Consider the following 26,647-nt stretch of genomic DNA (forward strand, 5'->3'; position numbering starts at 1 on the left):
CACACACACACACACACTGGGCTGTGTGGAGCAAGAGGGGCAGTGTTGATTTAGGGCATTACTCAGACAGGGAGAGAGGGAGAGAGAGAGAAAGAAGGAGATAGAGGGGAAAAGAGGGAGAGTCTCCCCTGACTGCATTAGGAGAGCCTCCAGCCTTTGTGATTCCTTTTGATCAAATCTCTGTGAAAGATGAGTGTCATGCCCTCTTCCAGCCAGCTGTGAGGGGACTGCCCTGTGACTCTGAGGGGGTAGACATGTGTGTGTGTGTGTAAAAGTGTGTGCACACCTCTGTGTGTGTGTGTGTGTGTGCTCAGGATCAGGATAGGGAGGGAGCAGGCAGCTCCTGAGGTGAGAATGCCGAGTGGGAGGATCTCATTCCAATCCCCTGTGCCCAGTTTCAACACACACACACACTCACACACACACACACAAACACACACACACACACACTCTCAACATCTTGAGTAGTTTAGAGCCAGTCCACAACAACATGAGAGGAGAGAAAGCAGAGGATGTGTGTGTGTGTGTGTGTGTGTGTGTGTGTGTGTGTGTGTGTAATGAGAGTAAAAGCACAGTGACTTGGTGGCTCAGTGTGTCTGTGTGTGTATGAGGGGGAGAGAGAGAGAGAGAGGGAGGGAGAGAGAGAGAGAGGAGTAGAGAGTGTATGTGTGTGTGTGTGTGTGTGTGTGTGCTGTTGAAGGAGACGCTGCTGGGTGTGATGGCTCTTTTGCTTTAGTACTTGTGCGGACAGGACAGTTGGAGGCAGTTGTTTTGTGGGACTCGCAGGGAATGGCAAACTCCACGGTATCCTTGGAAACATCCGACTAAATGATCATGGCTGAGGTAGGGGAGACACAGCTTCCTTTTTCTTTTTCTTTTTCTTCTTCTTCTTCTTCCCTTTTTCCTGCTTTTTACCCCTGTCTGCTCTGGCTCTATCTCTTCTTTCACACACACACACACACACACTATCCATAAACATGATGAGGAGATGTTTAACAAAGACTAAGTGGGCAGAGTTTATGTTGACAGTCAGGACCAGTGCAGACTTTCATTCTAAAATGTGATGATTGATGAAGAGTACAGTAAACAGCTTTATAGATTGTGTACCTTTGATTATGAGTGTAAGAAAAAAGGTCGATATGGACTTTACTTTTGCTGTGGTTTATCGATATTGGTTTTATGATACGATAGATGATACATTGAGTTGAACAAACCTTACTTAATGCATGTTTTCATCACCGTTATTATTATTATTATTATTGAAACGCTTTTCATTTATTGGGATAAAAGAGTGGTCATAAAGTTATGAGACGTGATGCAGCTCCACAGGGACTTTGTCAAGTTTGAATGAAAATAAGTGAGTGAATATGATAATTCACAAAATGATGCGTGCATTTGGCAAATGATCATTTATTCGCATTGATTGTGTAAATTAACGTCACATTTCCTGTAGCCCTTGAATTAAATTCTTTAAATGTGACCGTGAAATGTGAAATGTCCCCAGTCGTTGTGGACAGAGATCGTCCGTCCTCACAATGCCTTCCAAGAATTGAACGATACGTCCAGGAAACAAGGACAGTGTTTGTCTTCACAAATCCCTGCTGCTGTTTTCCTGTTTGTTTTCTATTTCATCTCCTCTTCATAAACTGTAGCCTGTACGTAAACATCAAACATCCTGCATACAGTAAGACACAAGTGTGACAAAGTGAGGAAAAATACCTCGGCCTTCATTGACACATCTGTCCCTCTGTCTGTCAGGACCCAACAACTGAGTAAAATTGAGTGAAATTTTGCCTTAATGTTTTAAAAGTCAATATAACGGACTATAAACAACACGGGATGTCATCAAAATAGCAACAAAACGACCATTTCTGACACCGTGGGTCAGAGATGCAGCACGTTTCCTAAATTGCAGCCTTCAGATTTGCTAATTACATTGTTTCGAATTGCAATTACACTTTGGCAACGACGGTCGGTACAACCTGCTCTCCCGTAGCCTCCTGTCTGCAGCCTGTCGCAATGCAATTTAACGGGAGCCTAATGTTTTGTTGCAGCCATAATGTAACAATTAGCTGAGCTGTCTGTGTGGCGGTGGTGGTGGTGACGGTAGGCAAAACAGTCGCTCCATGCTCCTGCGAGAGTACACTCTGTGTGTGTGTGTGTGTGTGTGTGAGGAACACTGCTGCGCAGACAGAGGAGAAACAATTGTGGTTGATTTCCTGCTCGTCAGAGCAGCGTGCAGCATCCAAACAGGCGGGAGTTTAACTTCATGTGATGAAAATAGATTTGATGAGGGAAATAAAAGCCCGTGAGGACAGAGACACTGTCTGACCTGTAAAGGTAATTGTGGAGATATTTATTTATTTTCTTTATTTGATCAAATCAAGTTACTATTTTGTAATATTTACTCACAGTATTGTGTTTTAAAATGAACATAAACCTGAGACATTTGCTTGGCAGTCGTCGCCTTTTATAGTCGTCGATGTTTATTTTCATTCTTAAAATCAAAAACAACAACATGCAACACTGCAGGAGCAACGTGGAACATTCACAATACACAAGAAATAAACTACAATACACAAGAATAAAGAGCAGTTACTCAACAAATAGAAAATAGCATGTCAGGAAGAACTCGATATTGGACACACTTAAAAAGTACCTGAAGTGCTCCAGTAAAAATATTATCTAGCACTAACTTTTTTTTTAGTTTTTAAGAAAAGAACTAATACAATTTAGTCTCCCATCCAGATGTCACTTAAGGCCCAATTTGATTTTATTAGTAATTAAAGACTTTCTCTCAAACGTTGTCATGCATGTACTGTATATATGTGTGTATCTCCTTACTCACACACACACACTTTACGACCCTCAAACAGGCCTTTTGGATTTTTCCGATGAGTGAGAGGCCATTACTCTGTCAATCCAATACAAGGCAGTGATTTATAATTGTGTGTGTGTGTGTGTGTGTGTGTGTGTGTGCGTGTGTTTGTGTGTGTAACACAATCGTGGCCCGTCTCTGTTCCTGCTGCATCTCATCCTCCATCTTTTGTTTCCCTCTTTCTACTGGAACATCATTTTGTGGGTGCCTCTCCGCTGCAGGGCCCCCCCACAGGGGACTACACACACACACACATAGCCTTTAACCGAACCACAACCTCAAATATTAAACTTGACCAGTTTCTCAGAACCAGGTTTTTAACTACTGGTCCTGAAAAGGTCAGCATTTATGCCGGTAAAGGTCCCAACGAGAGACCAAATTCAAGTATCCACACACATACACACCCACAAACACAAACTTGGGCCCCTGTTTCTACGTGTGAGTGTGTGTGAGTGTGAGTGTGTGTGAGTGTGTGTGTATCGGTGGCAGTGGCGAGTGTAGCCCGCCAACCTCGTCAGCTTCATTAGGTTCATGATGGTCCATCCATGAGAGGATGGGAGTGTGTGCGTGTGTGTCTGCTCCAGCCTTTTACCCCCTCCAGCGTCTCCTTGAGCTGTGATCAGCCCCTCCTGGCCCCCAACCCCTTTGACAACCCCCCCCCCCCCCCACTCCCACTCCCAACACACACACACACACACACACACACACACATGCACAGCAGCCACCCCTTTGCTTCAGCTCAGCGCTGCCACCAAAAGGCTTGTGAGGATTTGTCAGCCAGATGTGACAAGATTGTCAGGAGGGTAGGCGAGGAAAGAGGGAGATCTGATATTAATCAGAGCGTATAGCTGGGAGCCAAACTCTCTCAGACTCGGTGTACTAACATGTTCCCCTCATTTACTCGCTCTCCGAGCCAAACACTCCCTCTGAGTTCATAACGGGGGAGCAGCATACACCGGGAAGCCAACCAAACTTTGGCTCGCCTCTCTTCTCTTCCCCTCCACCTCCTCCTCCTCCTCCTCACACAAGCTCATCTCTTTGTCTTTTAAGGGTTTTTTTTTTTTTCACCTTAAAGAAGCCAACCATTTTTCTCATGGATCTTCAGGTAAAGACTTTGCTGCCTTTTTTTTTCCTGGTGTCTACTTTAGTGTTGTGTGTGTCTTTGTGTGTGTGTGTGTGTGTGTGTGTGTGTGAGAGTGAGTGACTGCTGGATGAGTTTGAAATAATGAGTTTTTCACGCTGTCTTTGGGCTGTATGGACTCTTAATAGGCTCAAACGCAGCCTGTCACTACTTGCACTCGCCCGGGCTTCTCCAGGGTTTGTCTTCTCCTTTTCAGGTTCAGCGCCACGTTAAAGGAATGCTTCTGAGTGTTTCTTTTCTTGTTGCTCTGTTTCACTTTTTAATTTAAAAGAACTAAACCTGGCTGCATGTCTTTAGTGACTTAAAAACAAAAGGGTACATGTTGTCAGGGGAAAACTTATCAGACAATATCACAAATGAATGGTTTTTTTTTTTTTTTATCTACATGCTCTGTCTCACATGGCGTTAAATCATAAAGACGAGCTCGGATCCCGGCACATGTTCTGTAACCCTCACTTCAACGAACACTTGTCATCAATTAACATTTTACTACCTCGCTGTCACATAAACAACTTGGCCTTCGGTGTGATTTATTCATGAGGCTCCATCGTACCGTGCACACGCTGACACGACGTGCTCGCACAGGCTGTGGTCAGTGGTGGCAGGGTCAGGTGTTGCAACAGCGCTGCTGCTGCTGCTGCTGCTGCTGCTGCTGCTGCTGCTGAGGTGATATTATTGGCAAACGTGTGCATTATTAGCAGGAAATGCGAGCGGTACCAGGAGCAATGTCCTCCCACTAAATTCCTCTGTCGTTCCTGTGTGTTTTGGCTGCAGGGATCAAATATTTATTCCTTTCACTGTCAAGAGTGTGTGATTGCTTCTTCACCGCCCTGCCACAGAACTGTTTTGTTTTTCGCTGCTTTTGAACTTATTTTTGACCTTTAATTTGTGAGTGTTGTTTTTAAGCGATGCACCTTGATTAATAGATGAATCAGTCCATTAAATCATGAGGCGTAAAATCTCGAACACTGTTTCCCAAACTACCATAAAGGAGCAAAAGATACAGATAAAAAAATTCATTTGGTAACCAGTGAATAATTGTATTGTATTGCTCATGTAAAAGCAATTTTTAATTCAAAATGATACCATACAAAACTTGCAAGTGGCATTTTGTTATAAAATGCACAAGATTTGAAATAATATTGTGTAAAAATTAAGTAAAGAGCAACTTTATACGAAGCCAGAACATGCTTATATTGGCATCCAAAGAAAAAACTAAGTTTATACAACGTCATTTTTGTTTTTATTCACGGTTAATAAATAATTTACTCATGTTTTATCAGCCAGTCATAAATTATTATTCATTCTTTTTGGTCTTTCCTGGCTGTGACGAGAATCAACAGCAGCCACTGGATTTTCTTCTTTTTTTCCTTCCTCATTAATGTCTCACAACTGATTTTTTTTTAAAGCATTTGTAAATTATTTATTAATCATTAATAAATGTATTAGTGAGAACTAATTAAGCCCCCCCCCCCCCATAAAGGGCTCCTTAGTCAAAAAATTGTATCATGTCATTTATGCAAACATGCAGGAAAACGTAGTCACGTAGTGAAAAAAAATACAAATCATATCCTAAATGGTAATAATAACAATAATAATAATAACGATGACAGATGATAGCAGTAATAGCTCAAATCTGGAATGTCTTCCATATGTGAAAATCATTTCTTGTGGAAATCGCAGCTGCTTTTTTTGGAAAGTCAGCTGTTTCCAGCAAAATATGTTTGAACTTGTACAAAAATGTAAGTGGTGATAATGTGTGCCACGCACTTAAGTGATCATTTTTATTTTGCTGAGAGAAATAAAAAAACTCTCACTTCTCACTTCTTCTTCTTTCTTTCTTTGCTTCTCCTCTTTTCCCCTTGTGCCATAATTGTCTTGTTAACTGATTAATGGCTGATAGTAAAATCCCCCCCCCCCCCCCACACTTGGCCATCACTCTCTCTCCTCTTCCTCTCAGAATCGCTGAGAGATTGCTCTGTTGTTACTCACTCTTTGGCACCAGCGCCGCTTGTTTCCCCCCATTGAGTGTCAGTTAGTGCCGGGCTGCTGCTAATTGATTAGCTTTCCACTGCATTAGGGCCAACAAGTCTCTGTCCATGTCTGACCCGTCGCCGTCCAAGCAGCTGTTCATTTCTGCCGAGCTCTGTAAAACGCCGTGACTGTTCGCGACATAATGCCAAGATTTGAATTTAAGAGCCAGAAAAGGACAATTTCATCGTGTGTGTGTGTGTGTGTGTGTGTGTGTGTGTGTGAGAGGGAAAGAGCAGTCTCTGAGCAGACAGAAAATGACTCTATTTGTGTGAGTCTTATGTTGCATAATACGTTTTTATGTGTACATTCCATCACCGCCTACTTTAAAAATGTTTAAGCCGTTAATGTGATTTTCAGCATTTTTTTGTTGACATAATGTAATGAAACCCAGGAAACATGCATTCCAGCGTGCGGTCATCTACTCCCTCCACCACATGCACATAAAACCTACACACAACTGTGCAAGGAAAAAAAATGTAATCCCATATGTGTTTGATCCCGTGTTCAAGTTTCTATTTTTACATTTCCTTGAGTTTACACTTTATCTTCTAATTGTTTAATATGGTTATAATGGTTTATCTTTTCTTATCTTATCTATAGAAAGGGTTTAACTGTAACCTAAAAAGTCATTCCCACACTTCCCGCTTCTCTTCTTTTTTTTATCTTTTAAAATTGTACAATTTGGACATTCTGAGTTATATGGTTTTGTTGTTATATAGTTTTTATTTTAGACCCACAATTCATTATACGGGGTATAGTATTTATTTTTCTTGAGACCAATGCTTGATATCTAGCATAGGTCACAGGTCACAAAGGAGCCAGATGTCACTTACAGTAGATCTGCATACAAATTAATTCAAATCAAATCGAATAAATCTAATTAAAAATCACATTTTGCTTCAGTGGCCTTTTACAATTTGTCCTTAGGGTGAAATTTAACAAAGAAAAAGAAGAATTTTAACTGATTAGATGTTTGTCAGACCCTAATGAAGACTTAAAGGGGTAGTTCTTTTAAGTGAGTATGTGTGCGGTATCGACACATGGACGCTTGTCCTCCCTGAAAACAACAGTCACACTGTGAAACAGCCTTTCCTGACTGTAACATGACGTTTGTGTCACTTTTGTCACTCTCTGCACCTTCTCAAGTCTATTGAGAAAACCATTGATTTTACATCGCGGCACACAGGGGCGTTGTTGATCCGCCGTTGTCGTCCAGCAGGAAGTGTGTCTAACATTGTGTCTTTAGAGAAGAACGGAACGGCTAAAAACACAGATTTTCTCTTTAGACTGAGGAAAACAAGTGGTTCACAAACTGTCACTTTGCCTTCACACTGACGCGATTGTAAACTCGCTATAGCTTGCTAACGGAAACCATGACGACCGTACAGTGATATTACGGAGCAGATGAATAATTTTTAAAAGGGTGGACATGTTGTTGAACCTCTGTAAAAGCAAGTAAGGAATTTTAACTGTCGTTTTCTTCCTGATATCATGCACAAAACATTCTTAAAGGAGCAAACCGCAGGGAGACGGCACTGCAGTCCACAGCATCTTGCTTATCCTGCATCTCCGGGTTTTGTCAGTGTAACGACTCGTGTCTTCACTTCACCTCACAATTCTTTTCCCTTCAGCTCACCTTCGCTCTCTCTCTCTCTCTAACCTGCCGTCACGGCCTCCTTTCATCCTGCACAGTCTGCCCCCGTGAGTGCACGCTCTCAATTAAGTTGTCTTTAACAGCAGCAATAGACAGGGAGGGGACCGGTGGCAGAATCGAGGCACACACATGCAGCATGAATATGTGACTTAAGAAAAAGTAGTGCTGCCAATGAGACGCACAAAGAGAAACTATACAGACAAAGATGTTCAAAAAGAGACAGAGAGCATGGCTGTGCAGGTTGGTGGTGTCAGGAGAAGACGCAGCCGCTTAGAAGACGCCTTTTATCCGATGATAATGATGGACAAGTTGTGAGGAGCATTTAATTACTCCTTTCACTTTTTCAAAGTCCTTCCTTTGTTCAGTTTGCTCGGTTTTGCTGGTGTTAACTTCTCGTCGCGTGACCTCAGTGTCATGCGGCAGTCGGGGCCTTAAGTATTTTTGTTTTAACTTGTCAGGTGACACTGTTTTCAAGGTCAAGAGTGAACTGGCAGATGAAAGATGCTCAGAGCTCATGGAAGTGTCGTGCTCTTAAAGGATTCAACTTAAAGACAGAGTTTTTCTGTGTGATGTAATGCAAAAATCATTGATTTTATCTTTGAACTAAGGGGTTTACGAGGATAGATATATATTAATAGGTATACAGTAGTTATAGAATAGATATTTAATATTTCTGTTGGAAAAGGTTGTTTAAGAGTTTTTCTGCATCACCCCGTGATGAAAATATCTCAGGTCTCTCAAACGAAGCGAGCACACTCGGACCAAACTGGTCTTTGTGGACTCTGTGATAAAGTCTGGACTGCTGTCATCATTACAAGTGAAGATGCACAGGCATCTTGTTCTTCTGGTTTGTTTCTCCACACACAAGTAACAACAGCAAACCTGCAGCTGCAAAGCTGAGGTGGTGGAACTGACGCGCACCCCAGCCAGAGTCTTAAGGTCCTCTGACCAACTGCTGCTGGAGGATCCTCAAACCAGACTTAAGTCCAGAGGTGACAAGGCCTGTGCCGTGTGCTGCCATGAGACTCTGGAACAGTCTCACCTTCGATATTAGAACCTCCCAGAAACTAGAGACTCCAAAATCCTCCTTTAAAATCCACTTCTATGCTTTGGTCGACTGCTGTGGTTTTAAAGGTGCACATTTATAATGTGTTTGTCGCACCATCATTTCTACTCCTAATATTATTTGTTTCTCCATCTTTTGCATGAACAACCAACCCCTGACTTTATTGTTTATCACCTTTTTAACACATAATACGTGGGACCAAACAATGCCAATCAGAGGGCGTGTCGGGGGAAGGCAGAGTCGATTCGCGCCGAGCGGCGTTAAACTGTGCATGACTGAAATAGAGAATGCGATGTCGCATTATAGCGTTGTACTGTAGTGTTGGCTTCAAAAACACTGGCCCAGCCGCATCATTTCTTGCAATTAGACTTCTTGTCATTGATTTAACTGATGTGTGCAAACAGCCGCATGAGAGAGAGGGAGAGAGAGAGAGAGAGACGCAGTGCTGGCCTTCGCCGCCATATCTCCTCTTCTCCTGAAATGGAGAAGAGGAATGAAATGGCACAGTCTATGTCCAAAAAAACATATATGACATCATTTAATATAACTCAATGTAATTTTAACTCATCAGTGTATGACATGATACACTGTATAAAACACTGTATAAAACTCACACTGTATAATAACAGATGTTTCTATGAGCTGATACAAATTATACAATTCATATATGTTTTAATCCCGTATTGTCATAGATCCACCAATTGAGAGGATTAACCCTTTACACAATTTACAATGCCAAATGTCCGCCTGATCTTTTTTGCTTATTTTAAGCATAAAAGGGTCAAAAAAATGTCAATTTTTCCCGGAATAACTGGCACATTTGAGTGTATTAACAATTTAAAATGAAGAAAAACAAAAAGGTTCCTTTAGAAAAAAAACCTGTAGTTCTACCAGATTTTGCGGTATAAATTATAAAACATATTTAAAATAATATTTGTTTGAGTCTTTATCTCAATGTCTGAAAACAGGCCAAAAAATGTAAACTATGTTCAGGCGTTTTTCCAACTCTCTCCTCTCTGGTGACGAAGACGCTGATTCGCCGTCTTCCTGCAACAGTGCGAGTGAAATTACCGTAATAACCACATGTTGGCTTTGACGTGCAACTTCTGTGTGGATTTTTTTTCTCCTTCTGTGAAACCACTGATTAAGATAAATAAATCAGAAGTTGACTATGTATTGGAAAGTGAATGTGCCACAGGAGGTGCACAGATCCACAGTGGATTGGTCTAATTGGGTCATGTTGTTTCTTGGTGTTCTACGATGACGGGATTATACCTCGCAACAGTCCCAAGGAGGCCGAGCTGCCCGGGCCGGACACAGAGCCCAACAGGGAGGGTGATAGAGCGAACGCAAAGGACTGAAGGCCAGAGCTATGGCACAATGTTTCAAGGCCAGGTAGCTGCCACCACCTTCATCTTTGGTCAGTTTATCCATCCTAATGATGAGAGGTTATTGTAAGGTGGAAATAATGTGATGCCAAGATCTCAAGGACGAGCTCAGCCTCGAGCGCAGAACCAAGTGAATGACTAAATGAGGAGGAGGAGGCCCCCTACCCTTCCACCCACCCACACTTTTTCTCCTTCTCCGCCTATGGAGGGAGGGAGGGAGAGAGAGAGAGGGAGCTCCAGCGAGGAGCTACGCATGCCGCTCATGTATACTAAAACCCCACTGATCATGCATTATAGATGCAGAGGGAGAGAGGTGCCGTAGCACAACCACTCCAAGGTTTTCAGCATGTAGCACTAACAACACTGGCTTTGATCATAAATCTGATGATGCTTTTCCCTTGGTTCCTGGTGTGTGAATGATTTTTTGTGTCCATAAGCAGATGAAGAAGGGAAGCGGGGGTCAGTTTCAGTGTATCAGTGCTGTGGAGTCAGTGCCAAGTCAGCAGCTATACCCACAAAAACAGACTTATTACTCCGGCTGGCTCCTCACTTCAAGTCTCCGACAGTCTGTCCACTGCACTTTCCTGCATGTTTGAAAAAAAACAAACATTAACCAGTACTCTGACCTGTGTGTGTGTCTGCCCTGTACACACACACAGGTAAACAGGGCAATGTGAGATACACAGAGGGAAAAACGTCCAATGTGCTCCTTCTATTTTCCTTTCTTTTCTGTGAACTTGACAGTCATACATTTTTCATGTGTAATATAAGACGAGCTACAAACACACTCAAATACACCTTGACAGCACAGTCACAAGGATGATATTCACTTCCTTAAATATTTATATACCCTATCACACATGTTGCTCTCATGTCACACAGCTATATATATATATATATTATTTTTTTACGTAATATTTAGTGAAACAATGTGAATAGAATAGTCACCGCCTTCATGTAGATCAGGCTTACGTCTATATGGTTTTCCTGGATGTATAGAAATGTGATCAGATATTAGATCTTTGTATTTATTCACAGCCTTGGGGCGCAGTCATTAAGCCACAACCAAAATGTCTGAACCACTCACAGGTCCTTCATGAACAAGTGTACTTTTTTACAAATATGACTTGGGGTGTTTGCACAAAAAAGCGACCATCATTTGTGCAAATGTGCACGACACACTTTGTTTTGTCTCTGTTGTGTCCTCATAAAAGCCATATTCACTGTAGTTAATTTGTTTTGATGGACACTTGTTGTGACAATCAAGGCTGTGAGTGGCTAACGTAGTCTGTCAAAATAATAAGAAATTAAAGAAACCTTTGACTTCTGGGTCATGGCCAATCGTTGGACTTTTGTGTCCAAAAACACTGTGTGAATTTAAAGTGAGCGTTGAGTGTTGCATTATTTCTGTAAAATGGGAATTCATTTTCAGCTTCTCTCGTTCTTTTTTTTTTTAAAACAGGCTATCTGCTGCACTCTGGTGAACTGTAACTGTGACAGCTTCAAGCCTGGGAAGCTCAAGAGACGGCAGTGTGAAAACTGCAAGCATGGATGGGTCGCACACGGTAAGATTTCGTTGTTTTTTTTTTATAAAGTCTCTGACTCTGAGATTTCTGCCTGAAACGCTCATGCGGTAGAGCTGAGTGGAGTTCTGCTCATGCTCAACTTGAACTTTGTGTATTGAAGAGCATTTTTGAAGATCCACGCATCCATAATCTCTTATCCTGACACACCCAAACATGCCGCCATGGTTGCAGGACAGGTGCATGTCTCGGTTTTTCGTTTTTTGTCTTTATTATGACTCATAAATGAAACTATGTTTTCTGTGAGAGCAACCAAGTGTTGACACTTGGTTGCTGAAAACCTGACCTCTCACCATTATATTTATAAAACACATTTTGACACTCAAAATGTGTATTACTCTGTACTGTTGACTTACTGTCTTCGTTCATTTATAAAGTCATAATAACTTTGTAAACTTTCGGTTAGATGTAACCATCGTGCGGGGCCCATCTCTTTCTCGAAACATAAAAAAAAAAAATGTCATCCTCGCTGTCACCGCACTCTCCATGGAGCACTAATGGAGCGTAATAACTGAAGGAGTAATCACTCAGTGTTGTCATAGCTGCTCAGACTTACTCTTTCTCTCACACACTTTTCAGAACCACACATTCTATTGTTTTTCTGTATCGTGTTTTCTCTTCAGGGATTCTATAGTTTCAGGTTGTCTAATCCAGTCAATTTTTGTGTGTGTGTGTGTGTGTGTGTGTGTGTATATATTCTAGCCCTGAGTAAGCTCAAGGTGCACCACATGTACCAGAGCAGCCAGGTGGAGATCGTGCACTCCAATGTGGTGTTCGACATCTGCAGCCTGATGCTGTACGGCACCCAAGCCATTCCCATTCGCCTCAAGATCCTCCTGGACCGCCTCTTCTCTGTCCTCAAGCAGGAGGAGGTCATCCAGATCCTCAACGCCCTCGACTGGACCCTGCAGGACTACATACGAGGATATGTGCTCCAGGTGAGGAGCACCTTTATACTTATATGCTGCCGCTGTGCTTAAACGGAGACGAAAACTAGAGCAACTTTTGTTGAGAATGCAGAAAAACTTTGGACACAGACCTGGACGGCTGTTTTCTCTCCACTCTGATTAACTAGACTTACAAACTACTCCAGCATGGTTGTATGAGGTACATATACTGTAGATACCTGCACCAAAAAATAGCAAAAAATAAATGCCAGTGGGGACACAAGCAAAGATACTTCACAAAAGGCTCACCTAACAAAATCTAACCTTGCTTAAGTCACCTATATCTTAGAAAACAACAACTTTGCCACTTTATCTTGCCAATTGGACAGTTTAACTTTGTAGTGCTTACCTCCCACACCAAATTCCATCAGAGTTGTGTCACAACTCAGTGACACAAGTTTACAAGATGAGGCTGCAGTAAAGCAGTAGCTTCCATGTCCCCATAAGAAATAAAAATGCTGATGTTTCTCCATGGACTTTGGTGTGAGAAAGTGATCAGTTTAACAACTTTAGTTTTCAGATGGACAGTCTAACAGTGAGACAATGCGGAGAATATTTTCTTACAATACGAGACTTAAACAGACCCAGATTTTATTAGGTGAGCCTTTTGTTAAGTGGCTAAAATCTGTTTTCCTTGTGTCCCCGCTGACAGCCATGTTTTCACTGAGAGTGATCATGGCTGTCTCCCGCTGGTTCACAGTGCGGGGGGTCAGTAGGGGGGCAAGCACAGATCAGTCAGAGGTCACTGTGTATCAGCATCTCATATAGCCACACTTCAAATGACCTGAACTATCATTTTAACGTATATCATTGATATCAGTTGTCTTATCTGAAGCTTGGAAACAAAGTAAACTATACTTCCCACAATTCCAAACTATTCATTTATCTATTGAAACAATGCCATGACAGAGTTTTAGTTTTTGTTTTGAAAATCCAGTCCCGAAGCCAACATGGGAACATAAAACAAGTGAGCAAGAGTATATGATGGAAGCAACAGAGGGAATTTCTGAGGAAGGTGAGGGAGAGGCAGTAAGAAGAGAGGAAGAGTCAGGAAGTACTGAAGAGTGCAGGGAGCTGAGGTGCCAGTGCCATGCACTACCTTGGTTTCCTGCTGGCATGGCACGCTTGTTCCCGTGGTGAAACCATCTTGAGGTGGTCTTCAAACTATTCTGGGTACATTTGTAAACATTATGTCTTTTGCCCCAGATTCCATCTCAAACCCGAGCCAAGCCTAGCCGAGGCACAGGCTGCAGGCACTATGTCAGCGTGAGCTCTCACTTCGATTTGTTCATCATCAAGTATTCAAGTTGGACTACGTTTAATTCATGTTAGCTCAACTAATGGCAAACGTAGAGTCAGAATCCTCGACAGGCGCCCAACGAATGCTCTGTGATGAAATATTAATCACGGTTATGGCACGAAGCCGCAGCTCACTTTCAAAGACATCTGAACTCACATGTGATTGCTGCTGGTTTAAGGGGGGAGAGGACCCGCCTGATCAATGTGCAGTGCCTTCTGATCACCCCTCCCGCCCTTATGTGCGACTAAATGTGTGTGGTATGTTCATGCACATATTTATGTTTGCATGCCTTTGGGAGTGTGTATACGAGTGTACAAGTGTGTATTCTCACAAAGGTGTGTGTGTGTGTTCTCTTTCTGCTTCCGTTGATACAAAATGGGTGAACCCACTTGATTTAAATGAAGAGAAATGACCTGCGAGATGAAACGCCAAGTGTCTGTGTAATGAGGCTTCTCAGGGTTCTGCACTGCCTCCTCATATTAACACTCCATCTGATTCCTTTATTTAGCTGCTTTGCCAGTCTGTGTTATGGGGTGTGTCATCTAACCTACAATCTGAATATGTATGAGAAACCCAGCAGACACTTATAATGCTAATGATGAAATTGCTCTCTCGTCTTTCTTCTTTTTCCCCCCCTTTCGCTCTCCTTCTCTATCATCTTCATACCCTTGCCCTCTCCTCTTTCCTATACCATATTGCTGTTTCCTTTCATCCTGCCCTGTCTGTAGGATGTAGCGGGGAAGGTGTTGGACCGGTGGGCCATCATGACGTTTGAGGAGGAGATAGCCACGCTACAGCAGTTTCTTCGTTTTGGTGAGACTAAGTCCATAGTGGAACTGATGGCTCTGCAGGACAAGGAGGGACAGGCGGTGCTGGTCCCCAGTACCCGCACCAACTCAGACATCCGCACGTTCATTGAGCGCAACACCCCCCGCACCGTTGCCAACCTTTCTACATCCAAAGTGGACAAGTTAAGTGGCAACAGCATGCACCACTTTGAGAACTTTATCAACAGCATGGCCTTTATGCTGCCATTTCAGCTGTTAGGCTCTGTTCCTGCACCATTTCTGGGCTCACCAACGGGGACACTGCAGCAGCAGCACCACCACCACCAGCTGCATCAGCAGCACCAACAACAGCAATGCTGTGGGTCAGTGGAGCAGCAAAGGCGAGATGATCATGATCAGGACAGTCTAAGGAGGGACAGCCCCCTCTCTCTTTCAAGACCTCCAGAGAGCAGCCTGCTATGCTCCAGCTCTGTCTCATTCACTGGTGATTTAGACAGGTGTGAAGACAAGCCAATGGACAGCCTCTCCACAACCACAAAGATTGAGGCAGAGGACTTCTCCATGAGTGATAACTGCTCCGATGGACCCTCCACACCATGCACACCCTCCATGAGTTCTGATGTAACGCAGATGTCGCCCGACGGCAAACTCCGCTCCTTTGACAGGAACGGGAGCGGCGGTGGAGGGATCTCAGGTGGAGGTGCTGGAGGCTCTCTGAAGAAGGGCCGTGTATATTGCAATGCCTGTGAGAAGACCTTCTATGACAAAGGCACTCTGAAAATCCACTACAATGCAGTGCACCTGAAGATCAAACACAAGTGTACAATCGACGGCTGCAACATGGTGTTCAGCTCGCTCCGCAGTCGCAATCGCCATAGTGCCAACCCAAACCCGCGGCTACACATGCCCATGAACCGCAACAACAGGGACAAAGACCTGCGGGGCAGCATATCTGGTGATGAGAACTCTGAAGGAGAAAAGAGGGAGTATGGCACCCCAATTCCTGTGTGTTCTGCAGAAAGCCATAAATCAGTATCCAGCTACATGGTGAGCCACATTGATTCTGGTTCTAAGCTCCACAGTAGCTCATTCCCCAGTATGGGCCAGAGTGGGATCCTCTTTCCCAACTTGAAAACCGTACAGCCGGTCCTGCCTTTCTACCGCAGCCTTGTAACTCCAGCAGAGCTTGCCAACACCCCAGGAACACTACCCTCTCTTCCTCTGTTGTCCTCCTCTGTACCTGTCAAACCTGTCTCAGCCCCTGAACACTGCATGACAGACCCAATACCAAAGAAGAAGTCACGGAAGTCAAGCATGCCCATTAAAATAGAGAAGGAAGAAGTGGAAAGAATTGAGCAGATAGATAAGGGGAGCAGCTCTGAGGATGATGCTCCTTTACAGGGCAGGGACCGGGATGAGTGTGACAGTAGACGAGCAGAAAGGCGCATGTATATCAGACCAGATGGGGACGAGAGGGAGGTGATGGGGGCTTACAATGGCAAAGAGAAGGAGCAGGCCAGTCCCAAGCATCTGTTAGACCAAACTGTAGATAGAGACATGATAGAGAGGAACGGCAAAGATGATGGACCAAGGCAAAATGAAACAGAGGTAATGACTCGTTCACCTTCCCCCTTTGAAAACAGACTGGTGGACAACCACTGTGACAATAGTTTGCTCTATCAGGAACCTAATGGCAATGAAGAAAGAGAAGACAGGGAGCACGCAAACTCTTTACACTCAACGGACAAGCTTTCTGACCTGAAATGGGATGAGGGAGGCCACAGGCTGACAAACGGAGCCAGTCTCCAGCTGTTAGACCGTGACAAGGAGGGATCTGATGGATGTGTCAACGACTACGGTGACTCAGGGTTGTCCCACCTCGAACCCAATGCTGACCTGCCGCACCACTGTGAAATCTGCAGTAAGACCTTTAAAGACCCCTACAGCGTCAAGATGCACTACCAAAATGTCCACCTGAAGGAGATGCACATGTGCACAGTGGACGGCTGCAATGCTGCCTTCCCCTCCCGCAGGAGCCGAGACAGGTGAGACACCGTCGCATCTTCCTCTTTATTCCAGTGAAGGTTTCACAAATACTGACTGATGTACTGTCAACCATTTCACATTTTTTTGAAGATACAATTTTACAACCCAACTCAAAGCAATTACAGTTAAGCGCATTCAACTTGACAGGTTTGTTGTGGGTTCTCTCTAAACCAGTCATGAAACATGTGCTGCCAGGGAGGAGGAGCTTAAATTAGCTTATCTAGTTTGGTTAGCATTTAAAACAGAAGACTCTTGGTCCTTTAAGCTTGACAGTGTTTTAGTGTCGCTGGAAGAATGATGTAAACTTTACCCATAGCCTTACAGGACCAGACTGTCCAGATGTCTTCAATACAGCAAAAAAAAATGTATAAAGATTCCATGCACGGACAAAAGGGACAAGTCAGAACAAAAGTATGAGCACAGACACCTAGTTCAGAGTACGACTTGAGTGAGTGGATTTGACACATCTGACTTATAAAAGGTTCAGTAGGCAGGATTTATTTTGTGTTTTTGACCAATAATTCCATAATAAACTTTTACATAATGTAAATCAACCACAAGAGAACAGCACTTCCACATGACGGGAGATGTTGACTATTCATAGAGAGAAAGTTGGTCCTCCTATTGACTTTTCTGTTACAAGTGGTCTAAATATAAGTCCCTTTAGTGGAAAGATTAGTGTTACTCCAGCACTAGCAAATACTGCCTAAGCTGTAAAGAAACCTAAAAAAGGAAATACTCATGTCAGTATTAGCAGTGACTTTGCCTCCAGTCATTTATCACGTACTATATGAAACAAGCGGGATCCCAATATGTTAGTATTTTAATAAACCTGGAGATAAAACACAACAAACAACTGTTTTTCTAGTGATCCAGATTCAATTTGTTGAGATTGTCTTTAAAATGAATCAGCTGTATTTGTCTCTTGCTTCAGTCCTTAACATGGTCAGTTGACTTGGTGTGTGTTACTATTACTAGATATTTAAGTGCATACTGTATGTTCTTATTTTGCAGACACAGCGCAAATATGAACCTGCACCACAAGCTACTGACCAAAGAATCATTCAGCCCTGCCAGCACACTCTACTTACCCTCATCCCACTGTAGAGACAGAGACTCTGTTGGTCTGGACTACAGCCAGGACCAGCGCGATAGAGACCTGTCCCATCGAGACCCAACCAGCCACACCTCTGTCATCTTCCGAGGACACAACCGCATGGGTCTGGTCTTCCCCATGAGCAAAATGTCTGCTGCAGCAGACAATGCAATGTCCTTAGGGGAGACAGAGGGATTAGGGGGAGGAGCAGGAGAAGGTGGAGGAGGTGGGGAGGATGGTGCAGTCCTGGACCTGAGCACCTCTTCCTCTGCTCCACCTCGTGGCAACGGCAGTGCCCGGTCTTCCTGGGACTCAGACGGAGCCGGCAGCGAGGAAGGTGAAGGTGTTGAAGAGGGTGAGGAGGTGCTTCCCATGGAGGACAGTGATGAGAGCTGCGACGGGATCGGTATGGGCCGGTCGGGGGGCGAAGAGTTACCACTTGGGGGAGAGAGGACCCTTAGCAGTGTTGTGGGGGGACAAGTTGGGGTTCAGGGAGGTGGGGGTGGATCTCCGATCACCTGCCACATCTGCCAAAAGGTCTACAGTAACAAAGGCACATTCAGAGCCCATTACAAGACTGTGCATCTACGGCTACTTCACAAGTGTAAAGTCCCAGGCTGTGATACTTCATTTTCCTCTGTGAGAAGCAGAAACAGGCACAGCCAGAACCCGAACCTCCACAGGAACCTAGCAGTTAGTTCAGGTGCCACAATGGACCAGGAGTAGGAGGGTTTGAGATGAGTTTCTTTGTTTCGATTTGTCTTATTGTTGTTGTTGTTGTTGTTTTCTTTTTGGGCTCCTAAAAAAGGGCTCGTTAATTAGCACTTTTTAAAGTCCATACTCGTCTGTTGTGATGTTTTGTGAAAACAGAGAGAAAATAGAGAAAGTACAATCAGGATTTCATTCACAGCAAAAGGCAGTCTTCTTTTGGGAACAATCAGCTTTTTCACCAAAACAACAATTGATTAAGAATTACATGCATCTGTGTGTGTTTACATATCACCATACTGTACAAAGAAGAACTGAAAGATACATTTATTTTCAGTGTACTGTAGTACTGATCCGTCTGTGTTGTTTTTTGCCTTACAGCCCAGTTTGGTCCCTTAAAAAAAAAACACATTTTACTGTGCAGTCTAAGTGAGAGTTGAGTCATGAAACTGTATCATGAGAGTGATTTCCCTCTGGTGTTTTCATTGTCAGACGTCCACATTGTCCCTGTGAAGCTGTGCGTTATGCATAGACCAAACACGGTTGTGAAGTGACTTCTGCGCCGGGCGTTTCTTCAAAAAGAGTCTCTGTTAAAAAAAAATAAAGCTAGATTGTGTTGTGAACTTGACCAATAAGTTGTTGTATGGTGTTGATCTGACCTGTCTTTCCTGTTCTGTTTGTTGCGTACTGCTAATGTTACGAACCAAAGATTTTTTCCAGACTACAGGTGTGTATAGAACCCCCTTCATATTGTGTCAGGGGGTATGCAGTATTAAAAGGGCCCAACCGGTCTCCTCTCATTGACTTTGTGATTAACAGCAGTATTCATGGGGCTCTGTTGAATAAAAATAAATAAAAAAATTGAATAAAATCCACACAAAAAACAAACAACTGACTGATCAGGGTGAAAGAAATGTTGAGGAAGTGGAGATTTCTGGTGTTTTGGTAAAGAAGATTTGTTTGTGGGACCAGACTTGATTAAGGCATTGCTCTTGCATTGTCTTTGTGGTTTCTTACAGTTTCCTGACTGACTGGACAAACAGCAGGAGTTCATGCTGTTTACTGAGACAAAAGCATGTGAATAAGTCAGACACTGAGAAAATAATAATAATAACGGAGAGGATTAAAAAAAAAATGCAATTTTTGATAATGGCCTCACATGGGATCACACCCGAAAAAGAAATGGTGAACATAATGTTTATTAACCTGTATATTCTGTGAATAGAGTAATTTGTTATTTGAAAGAAACCAAAAATATACTGTATAAAATAGGTAAAGTTCACCATTGATATTATACGTATTTCCTTTTTGTTTTGTTTAAAAAAATGAATTAAATGAAAAAGAACATTGTGTTGTACATGTATGATTATTTCACCATGGTTTACTGTTCCGTTTTTTGCTCTGTATTTTGCATCATTTCTGTTTCCATTCTGTATTTAAATGCAGTGAGCCAGAATTTAGATCCTGTTTGTTCATTGTTTGGATTTGTTTTTTAAAAAAAAAAGAAAAAATGGGCATAAAAGCAGCACAACCTGATAGGTGTTCATGCTTCCTTTGATTTAATGTTACAATATTCATTCCAGTTAAATAAAAAGCCATATGTTTGCAGGTCTTATTCTATTTAATCGTGTGCAATTTTAAAAAAAAGTAGCACAATTGTTCTGTGTATTGTTATGAATGAAATACTCCTATCAGTTTTTGAGTGCATGCTGTTTCATACACAAACTCCAACCCCTAGTGTTTAACACAGGGAAATGCATTTCTTCAAGAGAGAAGAGAACATAGATGCACTTTGTCTCTTAAAATGTATCTAGAGTTTATTCAGAGTGGTGGTTAAAGCATATTGCTTATGTTGATCATATAAATATATATTTTACTAAAATAAATGATTATATATGAGTCTAAAAATAATAATAATGTTCCCCACAGTTATTTAACTTTCTCATAAAGTCAAAATATTGAATATCATCATAGTTAAAATGGCACGTAAAAATTATATGTATTTTTATAATTATATACAATTCTACAAAATGTAATTGAATGACATAATTAGTTTTTATGCAAACTGTCTAAAATAAGATAAGATAATCCCTGAAAGAAAAGTAGAAATAAGGCAAGGAAATAAAGAGTATTAAATACTATTAAATATGTGCAAGAAACAAATGAAAACAAGACAAACGACAACAGCTTCGCTATATAGCAGGCATGTCCAAAGTCTGGCCCACGGGTCAATCCCGGCCATCAGTCAGATTTTTTATGGCCCGCAGCTCCTTATTATTATGTATTATTCATGTGTCACTTATTAGTTCAACTGGTAAGTAGTTGAAACCCAGTATAATTCCAGAATAATTATGTTATTATATTATTTGACTCCAGATGTGAAATAAAGGCAGATTATTTGATTTTTTTCACTCCTGCATGGCTTAGATTTGGTTTGGTTGGTCATTTAAAAATGATAATTGTGGAAAAACAGTGCATCTGTAATTATATCATTATGTTTACTGTTAAAAAAAAAACATTGGCCCCCGGAAATCTTCACATTATCAAATCAATCAATTAGTCATTTGAAAACCGAAGTGACGCAGAAATAAAAGGATAAGTTCACCAAAATGTCATTTGTCATTCTGAACATGGCATTGTGTAAAATAAAATTCCACACTTTATACCACCATTTGTATAATTCCATGGTAAGTTTGTGTCACTTAATGTTAATCTGCGCTTATTCCTGGAGGCAGCAGTCAATTGTGTGCAGTGATGTAAAATGGCGGAGTTTTTGTATGACTTTGAGGCAGCGAGCGAGCAACAAACTTCAGTAGCCAGTGAGAGAGAAAGGCTGCTTCGTATAATAGAATAGCATATATCCTTTATTATCCCCAAGATATTGTAGAATTAAGTTGGTGTTAGATTTCATCAGTGGAGCCTTGCTAAAATAAGTGTTTCCCTTGTGTCCCCCACTTTTGGCCGTGGTTGCTGCGAGGGCAAGCGTCCACGTCTCAGGCTGTGAGCTAGTAAAGCTGCACTGAAAACACATTTCCCACAAATTCCAAAAAGACATTTCCCCCTTTTCAACACAAATAAAAACCAAAGACAGATTTAGAACTGAAGACACCAGATGGCTCACGAAAGCAGGACTTGGGTTTTTTTGTGTGTGTGTGTGTTGTTTTTAGAAGTTATCTTACATCAGTGTGTCCCACACAGGCGGAGGAGGAGGAGGAGGAGGAGGGGTGTGGTCCTCGGAATGACGGGGCTCAGGTCAGCGGCAGCTTGACCTCCTTACACTGCGAAAGACAAACAAACAGATCAGACACAAGTGTAGCCAAAGACACAGAAACTAAGGTACAGTAACAGCAGAGAGCATAGATAGATAGATAGATAGATAGATAGATAGATAGATAGATAGATGAGACAGACAGACACTCTTAACCTGTCTAAAATAAAAGAGTGTTAAAGATAAGTAAACACACACATTTAACAGTTATTAAAATGTGCATGGCCTCAAAACGACACACACCGTATGACCCGTAAAAAGCTCCCCAACATTCCTGAAGAGGTGAATTAGTCACTGTGATGCCGCTGTGCGTGAGTCAAAGGCCACGAGTGGAAATGGACCGGGGCCAGCAGAAGTACGGCCGGGCCCACATTGATAAAGCGAGGAGGACAGAATCTGTTACACAACATGCCAAAGTATTGCACGATCACAAACGGCTGAAAGCCTTGCATAACTCAACAATCCAACCCACCCGTCACATTTACTGTACATTAACACGCTCGCAAAGCTGTTCCTCATCACTTAGGGAGCTGAAAAACCAGGTTCTGACAAGTGGCCCCCGTCCTTTCTCTGGCACGTTGCAGGAATCTAGTACCACTCACCGAGGGCACCGTGGATTATTTCAGTCCCTTCTGTGTGTTGTATGTAGGCGACACTATTCAGCAGAGGACCTGGTTGATCTGTAGAGGTGGTGCACTTGCTCAACTTCCTCCACAGAGCCGTATCTGGATCTGCACTTGGAACGACTTGCATCTTTGGGGCTATTTTTAAGGAGAATGGATTTTTATTTCCCTGCTGAAATAAAGCTGCAGTGTTTAGGACAGATTGATTTTGAGCTCTGACAAAAGAAAATGTTAAAACTCCCCTTTTTTTTTAAGAGGATGAAATTAGAACACAGATGCTACTCTGAATCTATTTACTCACAGAAACTCTTTTCTTTCTTTGACCCTGTTTCTGCCCCAAAGGTGTGTTCAGTCGAGCGTTCATACAAATCAAGTCAGTTATACAAATCGTAATGAATCCAATTCAAGACAAAAATAAACATGCGTTTGGTCAATTTTTGACATGAGAGTCGATGACTGAACTGTCAAAGATGTTAAGGAAAAGAGAAGGAAGTAGCAAACTGTGAAGTTATTGCCACTAAACTTAATTTGGTTCTGCATTTAGCACAGTAAAGATAATTAAATTTTTTTGATTGTGATTTTTGTTGCGCCTTAAACACTTTTTTCTCATTTGTAGAATATTTAAAGTCAATAAAAACGTTTTCCTTCAATAAATGTATTATATATTAGAGTGACTTTCAGAGTGTCAGCTGAGTCTGTGTTAAGAAAATCAACTGTACTACTGTACTGTAACTGGCCTTACTGAACTAGATTGATTTTGTCCTTACACTTTAGAGCTGCAGCTAATGATTATATTCGTAGTTGATTATAAGTATTTTCTCGATTGAAAGGGTGATCGTTTGGTCCATAAAATGTAGAAAAAGTTTGATCAGTGTTCAACAAACCTGGAAATGATGACCCTCTCGAATGTCTTGTTTTGTCAACAAACAAAAATGATTTCTTTGTATGGAGCAAAGAAACCAGAAAATATTCACATTTAAGAAGCTAAAACGATCAGAAATCTTGTTTTAAAAATTAAAAACTGATAAATCGATTATCAAAATAGATGGCGATTCATTTAGTAATCAATTATTCGAGTGATTGTTTCAGTCTCTTTATAGTTATGTTTATCTCCTATTATTACAAGTGTGCTGTCATGGATTGATCTCTTTAAAAGGAAAACTAAATATAAATAAAGAAATATCGATGAGCACAGCTTCCATCATCAAACAACGTACCTGCGTTCCCATATCTCGGCTGCCGTGTGAACATTATCATGAAAGGTCAAAGGTCAGAACAATACTGGAATAAAACGGTCATTAACTGCTTCTATTCGATGTCTAAGTGAGATGTAATGTAATGTGAAAACAAAAAGTGGTGAAAGTACATCAGGAAGAACCTGAAAGTTAGACAAACTGAGAGGCAGCACCGGGGAAGCGATGGCTACGTGTGAGAATCCCAAACAGTGAAACTGAGCCTTCTGAACAACAGGGCGGCTGATCCCGCCACATGTTCCAGAGAGAGAGGGGTCTTTCTGGGGCACTGACACCGGATCCCACCTCTAGGTCCTGGGATGGGGATGAGGGCCAGCTAAGGGGAGTGTGCAAGGCTAAGTCGGGGGGATGGTGGTGGTGTTGGGAGGGGGACAGAATAGATTGTCCACGGGGCCTTGGGAAGCTGAAGAATACGAGGGGGTATTAGCATCCAGCACAGCAGCCAGATGGACAGCAGATGACTTTTGTTCTTCCAAATACTCTGCAGGCAGAGGGAGGAAGAGGAGGTGGAGAAGAGTAAACGCAGAGGGAATTAGGGAGGGAGGGAGGGAGGGAAAAGGAAACATGCTTAAGTGAAAGTTCCACTCTTACAAGGGAGGAGTTTTCTCTCTTTATTAACCAAAAGTTCAGCAAAATCATGTGTGTGCCCAAAAATCCCCTCCCCTGAAATTAAAAAGAAATCCTCTTATTCTACACATAGACATGACTTCTTCTTCTTTCTTTTTTTAAAAGTTACTAAGATTGTTTTACTCACAGACGCAATACATTCTCAGCTGACTAATAATAAAATAAAAAGTCCTGAAGTCTTTGTTCAGCCGTGTTCATAAATTAATGTTTCAGCTTCATCCCAGTGGTCGCGCCATCACTGGAGGATTCACAGCTGCGACGAGTCTGCCCCCTGCTGGAGGGAGTCAGACCTGCACCAGTATAAATATCTGCTTATTTGCTCCTCTGCTGCCCTCTGGTGGTGTAGGAAAAACAGCACAAGCTTCACGTGAGGCAGTGGCTGTTCTGTAAAACGAGGAAGGGGACAAGTAAGTTGACAATAATTATTATATCCATTATTTTCTTGAGGTGTATGGCAGTTTTAGTTGATTGTTGTTGTTTTTGTTGTTATTATTATTATTATTATTATTATTGTTGTTGTTGTTGTTGTTGTTGTTGTTGTTATTATATCTGGTGTTAACATGGGCTTGTTTGAACCCTTAAACATCCTAAATTGTTAGGAATTTAGGGAAATAAATCACAGAGGTCGCTAATTGTGTAATAATACGAGAGGAAAATCGTTCAAATGGTTTTGTTGAGACCTGCATTATTATACGCTGATTTCCTTGTTGTCCCTGTCTGCAACATGTGAGTTTACAACACTAGATGGCAGCAGTGTGTTGGATGAAAAGGGAAAATAAAATTATATTTGTGCTGAATTATTATTGTTATTATTATTATCATTATTGACTTAAAACGTAATAAAAGAAAAACAATGAAAGAAGTGATACAAATGCAACATGAAGACATTCAGATTACCTGCTACAGAAATATTAAACCGTTAAAGGACGACATTTTGAAATGGAAATCAACATATTCATGTTTTCACTGATGAAACATAAACAAGAGGAGCATCGCTGTCTTAGATTAGATACTTTACTGTCATTGTACACATGGATATGGTGCAACAAAGAGCTTGCCTAAGGTGCATACATTCATTCATCTTTTCATCCATATACTCATTTGAAAGAAGTAATAAAAATAAGAGTAAGTACTAAAGCGCTCTAACGTCTAGTAGGTCTAGACAGCTGTAGACATACTTTGCAGATGTGGGGGTCCACAATAAAATCACAAAAAAAACACAAAGAACAATGTTCTTCTTTGAGCATCCATCTCCTAACTTATCTCGCTTATTCTCACGTAACAGATTTAGTGGCTGTCATTTAGAGGCCTCATTATTTTTTTTGGTATTCTGCCCCCAAAATGAAGACAGCTATAGACCATATCACCTCACACTGAATGAAAGGGTTCGCCAATGTGGCAGCAGGTGACAAAGTCTTTTCTACGCCCAGAAAAACAATGGAAAACTCTCCCTATTTCACGCCACAGCAGGACATTGATTTGTTAATGTAGTTCTGCTTCCTCATGGAAACAAAAACATTAATGCAGCGGCACCATGTAAGTCCTCCACTGCACATTCGCAGTGTTTTTCTTTTCAAAACTCTCCACACTGGTTTTTAGACTGACAGGGTTCTGTCTGTCAATTCTTTATTTTCCATTTAGTTTTAGTCAAAGCTTTCACAGAGCAGTTTGACATAATATTTTCTTTGGTTGTATAAAAACTTTAAAAACTCACAAAGGTGCTGAGAGATCCTTTCAAAACCCAACACTGGAAAAGAATCACTTTCTTTAGGAGTCTCTTGACCGTTGTTATACTTTCATCCTGTCATCCTGACCTCTCCATGTCTCATCCTAGGGGTCTCAAACTCAAATGACCAGGAGGCCAATTAGTGTCTTGTCTGGTCGAGAGCGGTCCGGTCTACATATACAAAAAGGTCAAAAGGACAAAAACAACAGCTCAGTTTCACGTTGGCAATATGATCTAAACATTATTACATCATGATATCACAATAAAGATACTGATGATTACAGTTAATCACAGAATTTCAAAGTAAAAGTGTTTGTTTGGTCAGGAATGATGTACACTTCACAATAAAAACATATAATTGATGCAGAATAAGATAAATCTGTATAAAATTAAGTCAATAATAAACTGTAATTAAAACAAGCTAAACAAGCTTATATATATAATAATACATATATAATACATTTAATAATGTGATCATCACAACCAAATGTCTTGTTATTATTACTTTTATAAAAAAATAT

General features: G+C 41.7%; 1 protein-coding gene across 2 annotated transcripts; it reads left to right on the forward strand.

Annotated features, from left to right (window-relative positions):
• Positions 1 to 436: 436 nt before the first annotated feature.
• Positions 437 to 20,237, forward strand: bnc1 (basonuclin zinc finger protein 1). Of its 2 annotated transcripts, none has more exons than XM_058630010.1 (5): positions 437 to 843; positions 11,624 to 11,726; positions 12,447 to 12,682; positions 14,720 to 16,824; positions 17,840 to 20,237. In XM_058630010.1, exons 1-5 carry the CDS (start codon positions 829 to 831, stop codon positions 18,645 to 18,647), a joined length of 3,267 nt encoding a protein of 1,088 aa, XP_058485993.1. In that variant the 5' UTR covers positions 437 to 828; the 3' UTR covers positions 18,648 to 20,237. The 2 variants fall into 2 exon arrangements, with proteins under 2 accessions (XP_058485993.1, XP_058485994.1); XM_058630011.1 differs by lacking the exon at positions 437 to 843 and adding an exon at positions 3,680 to 3,983.
• The last annotated feature ends 6,410 nt before the right edge of the window (positions 20,238 to 26,647 follow it).

This window comes from Solea solea, chromosome 5 (genome assembly GCF_958295425.1).
Source record: "Solea solea chromosome 5, fSolSol10.1, whole genome shotgun sequence".
NCBI classification, from domain to species: Eukaryota; Metazoa; Chordata; class Actinopteri; order Pleuronectiformes; family Soleidae; genus Solea; species Solea solea.

Coding starts and splice junctions, on each gene's coding strand:
- bnc1 (XM_058630010.1), top strand. Junction 11,727..12,446: donor GCATGGATGGGTCGCACACG/GTAAGATTTCGT, acceptor TATATATTCTAG/CCCTGAGTAAGCTCAAGGTG. Junction 12,683..14,719: donor TACGAGGATATGTGCTCCAG/GTGAGGAGCACC, acceptor CCCTGTCTGTAG/GATGTAGCGGGGAAGGTGTT.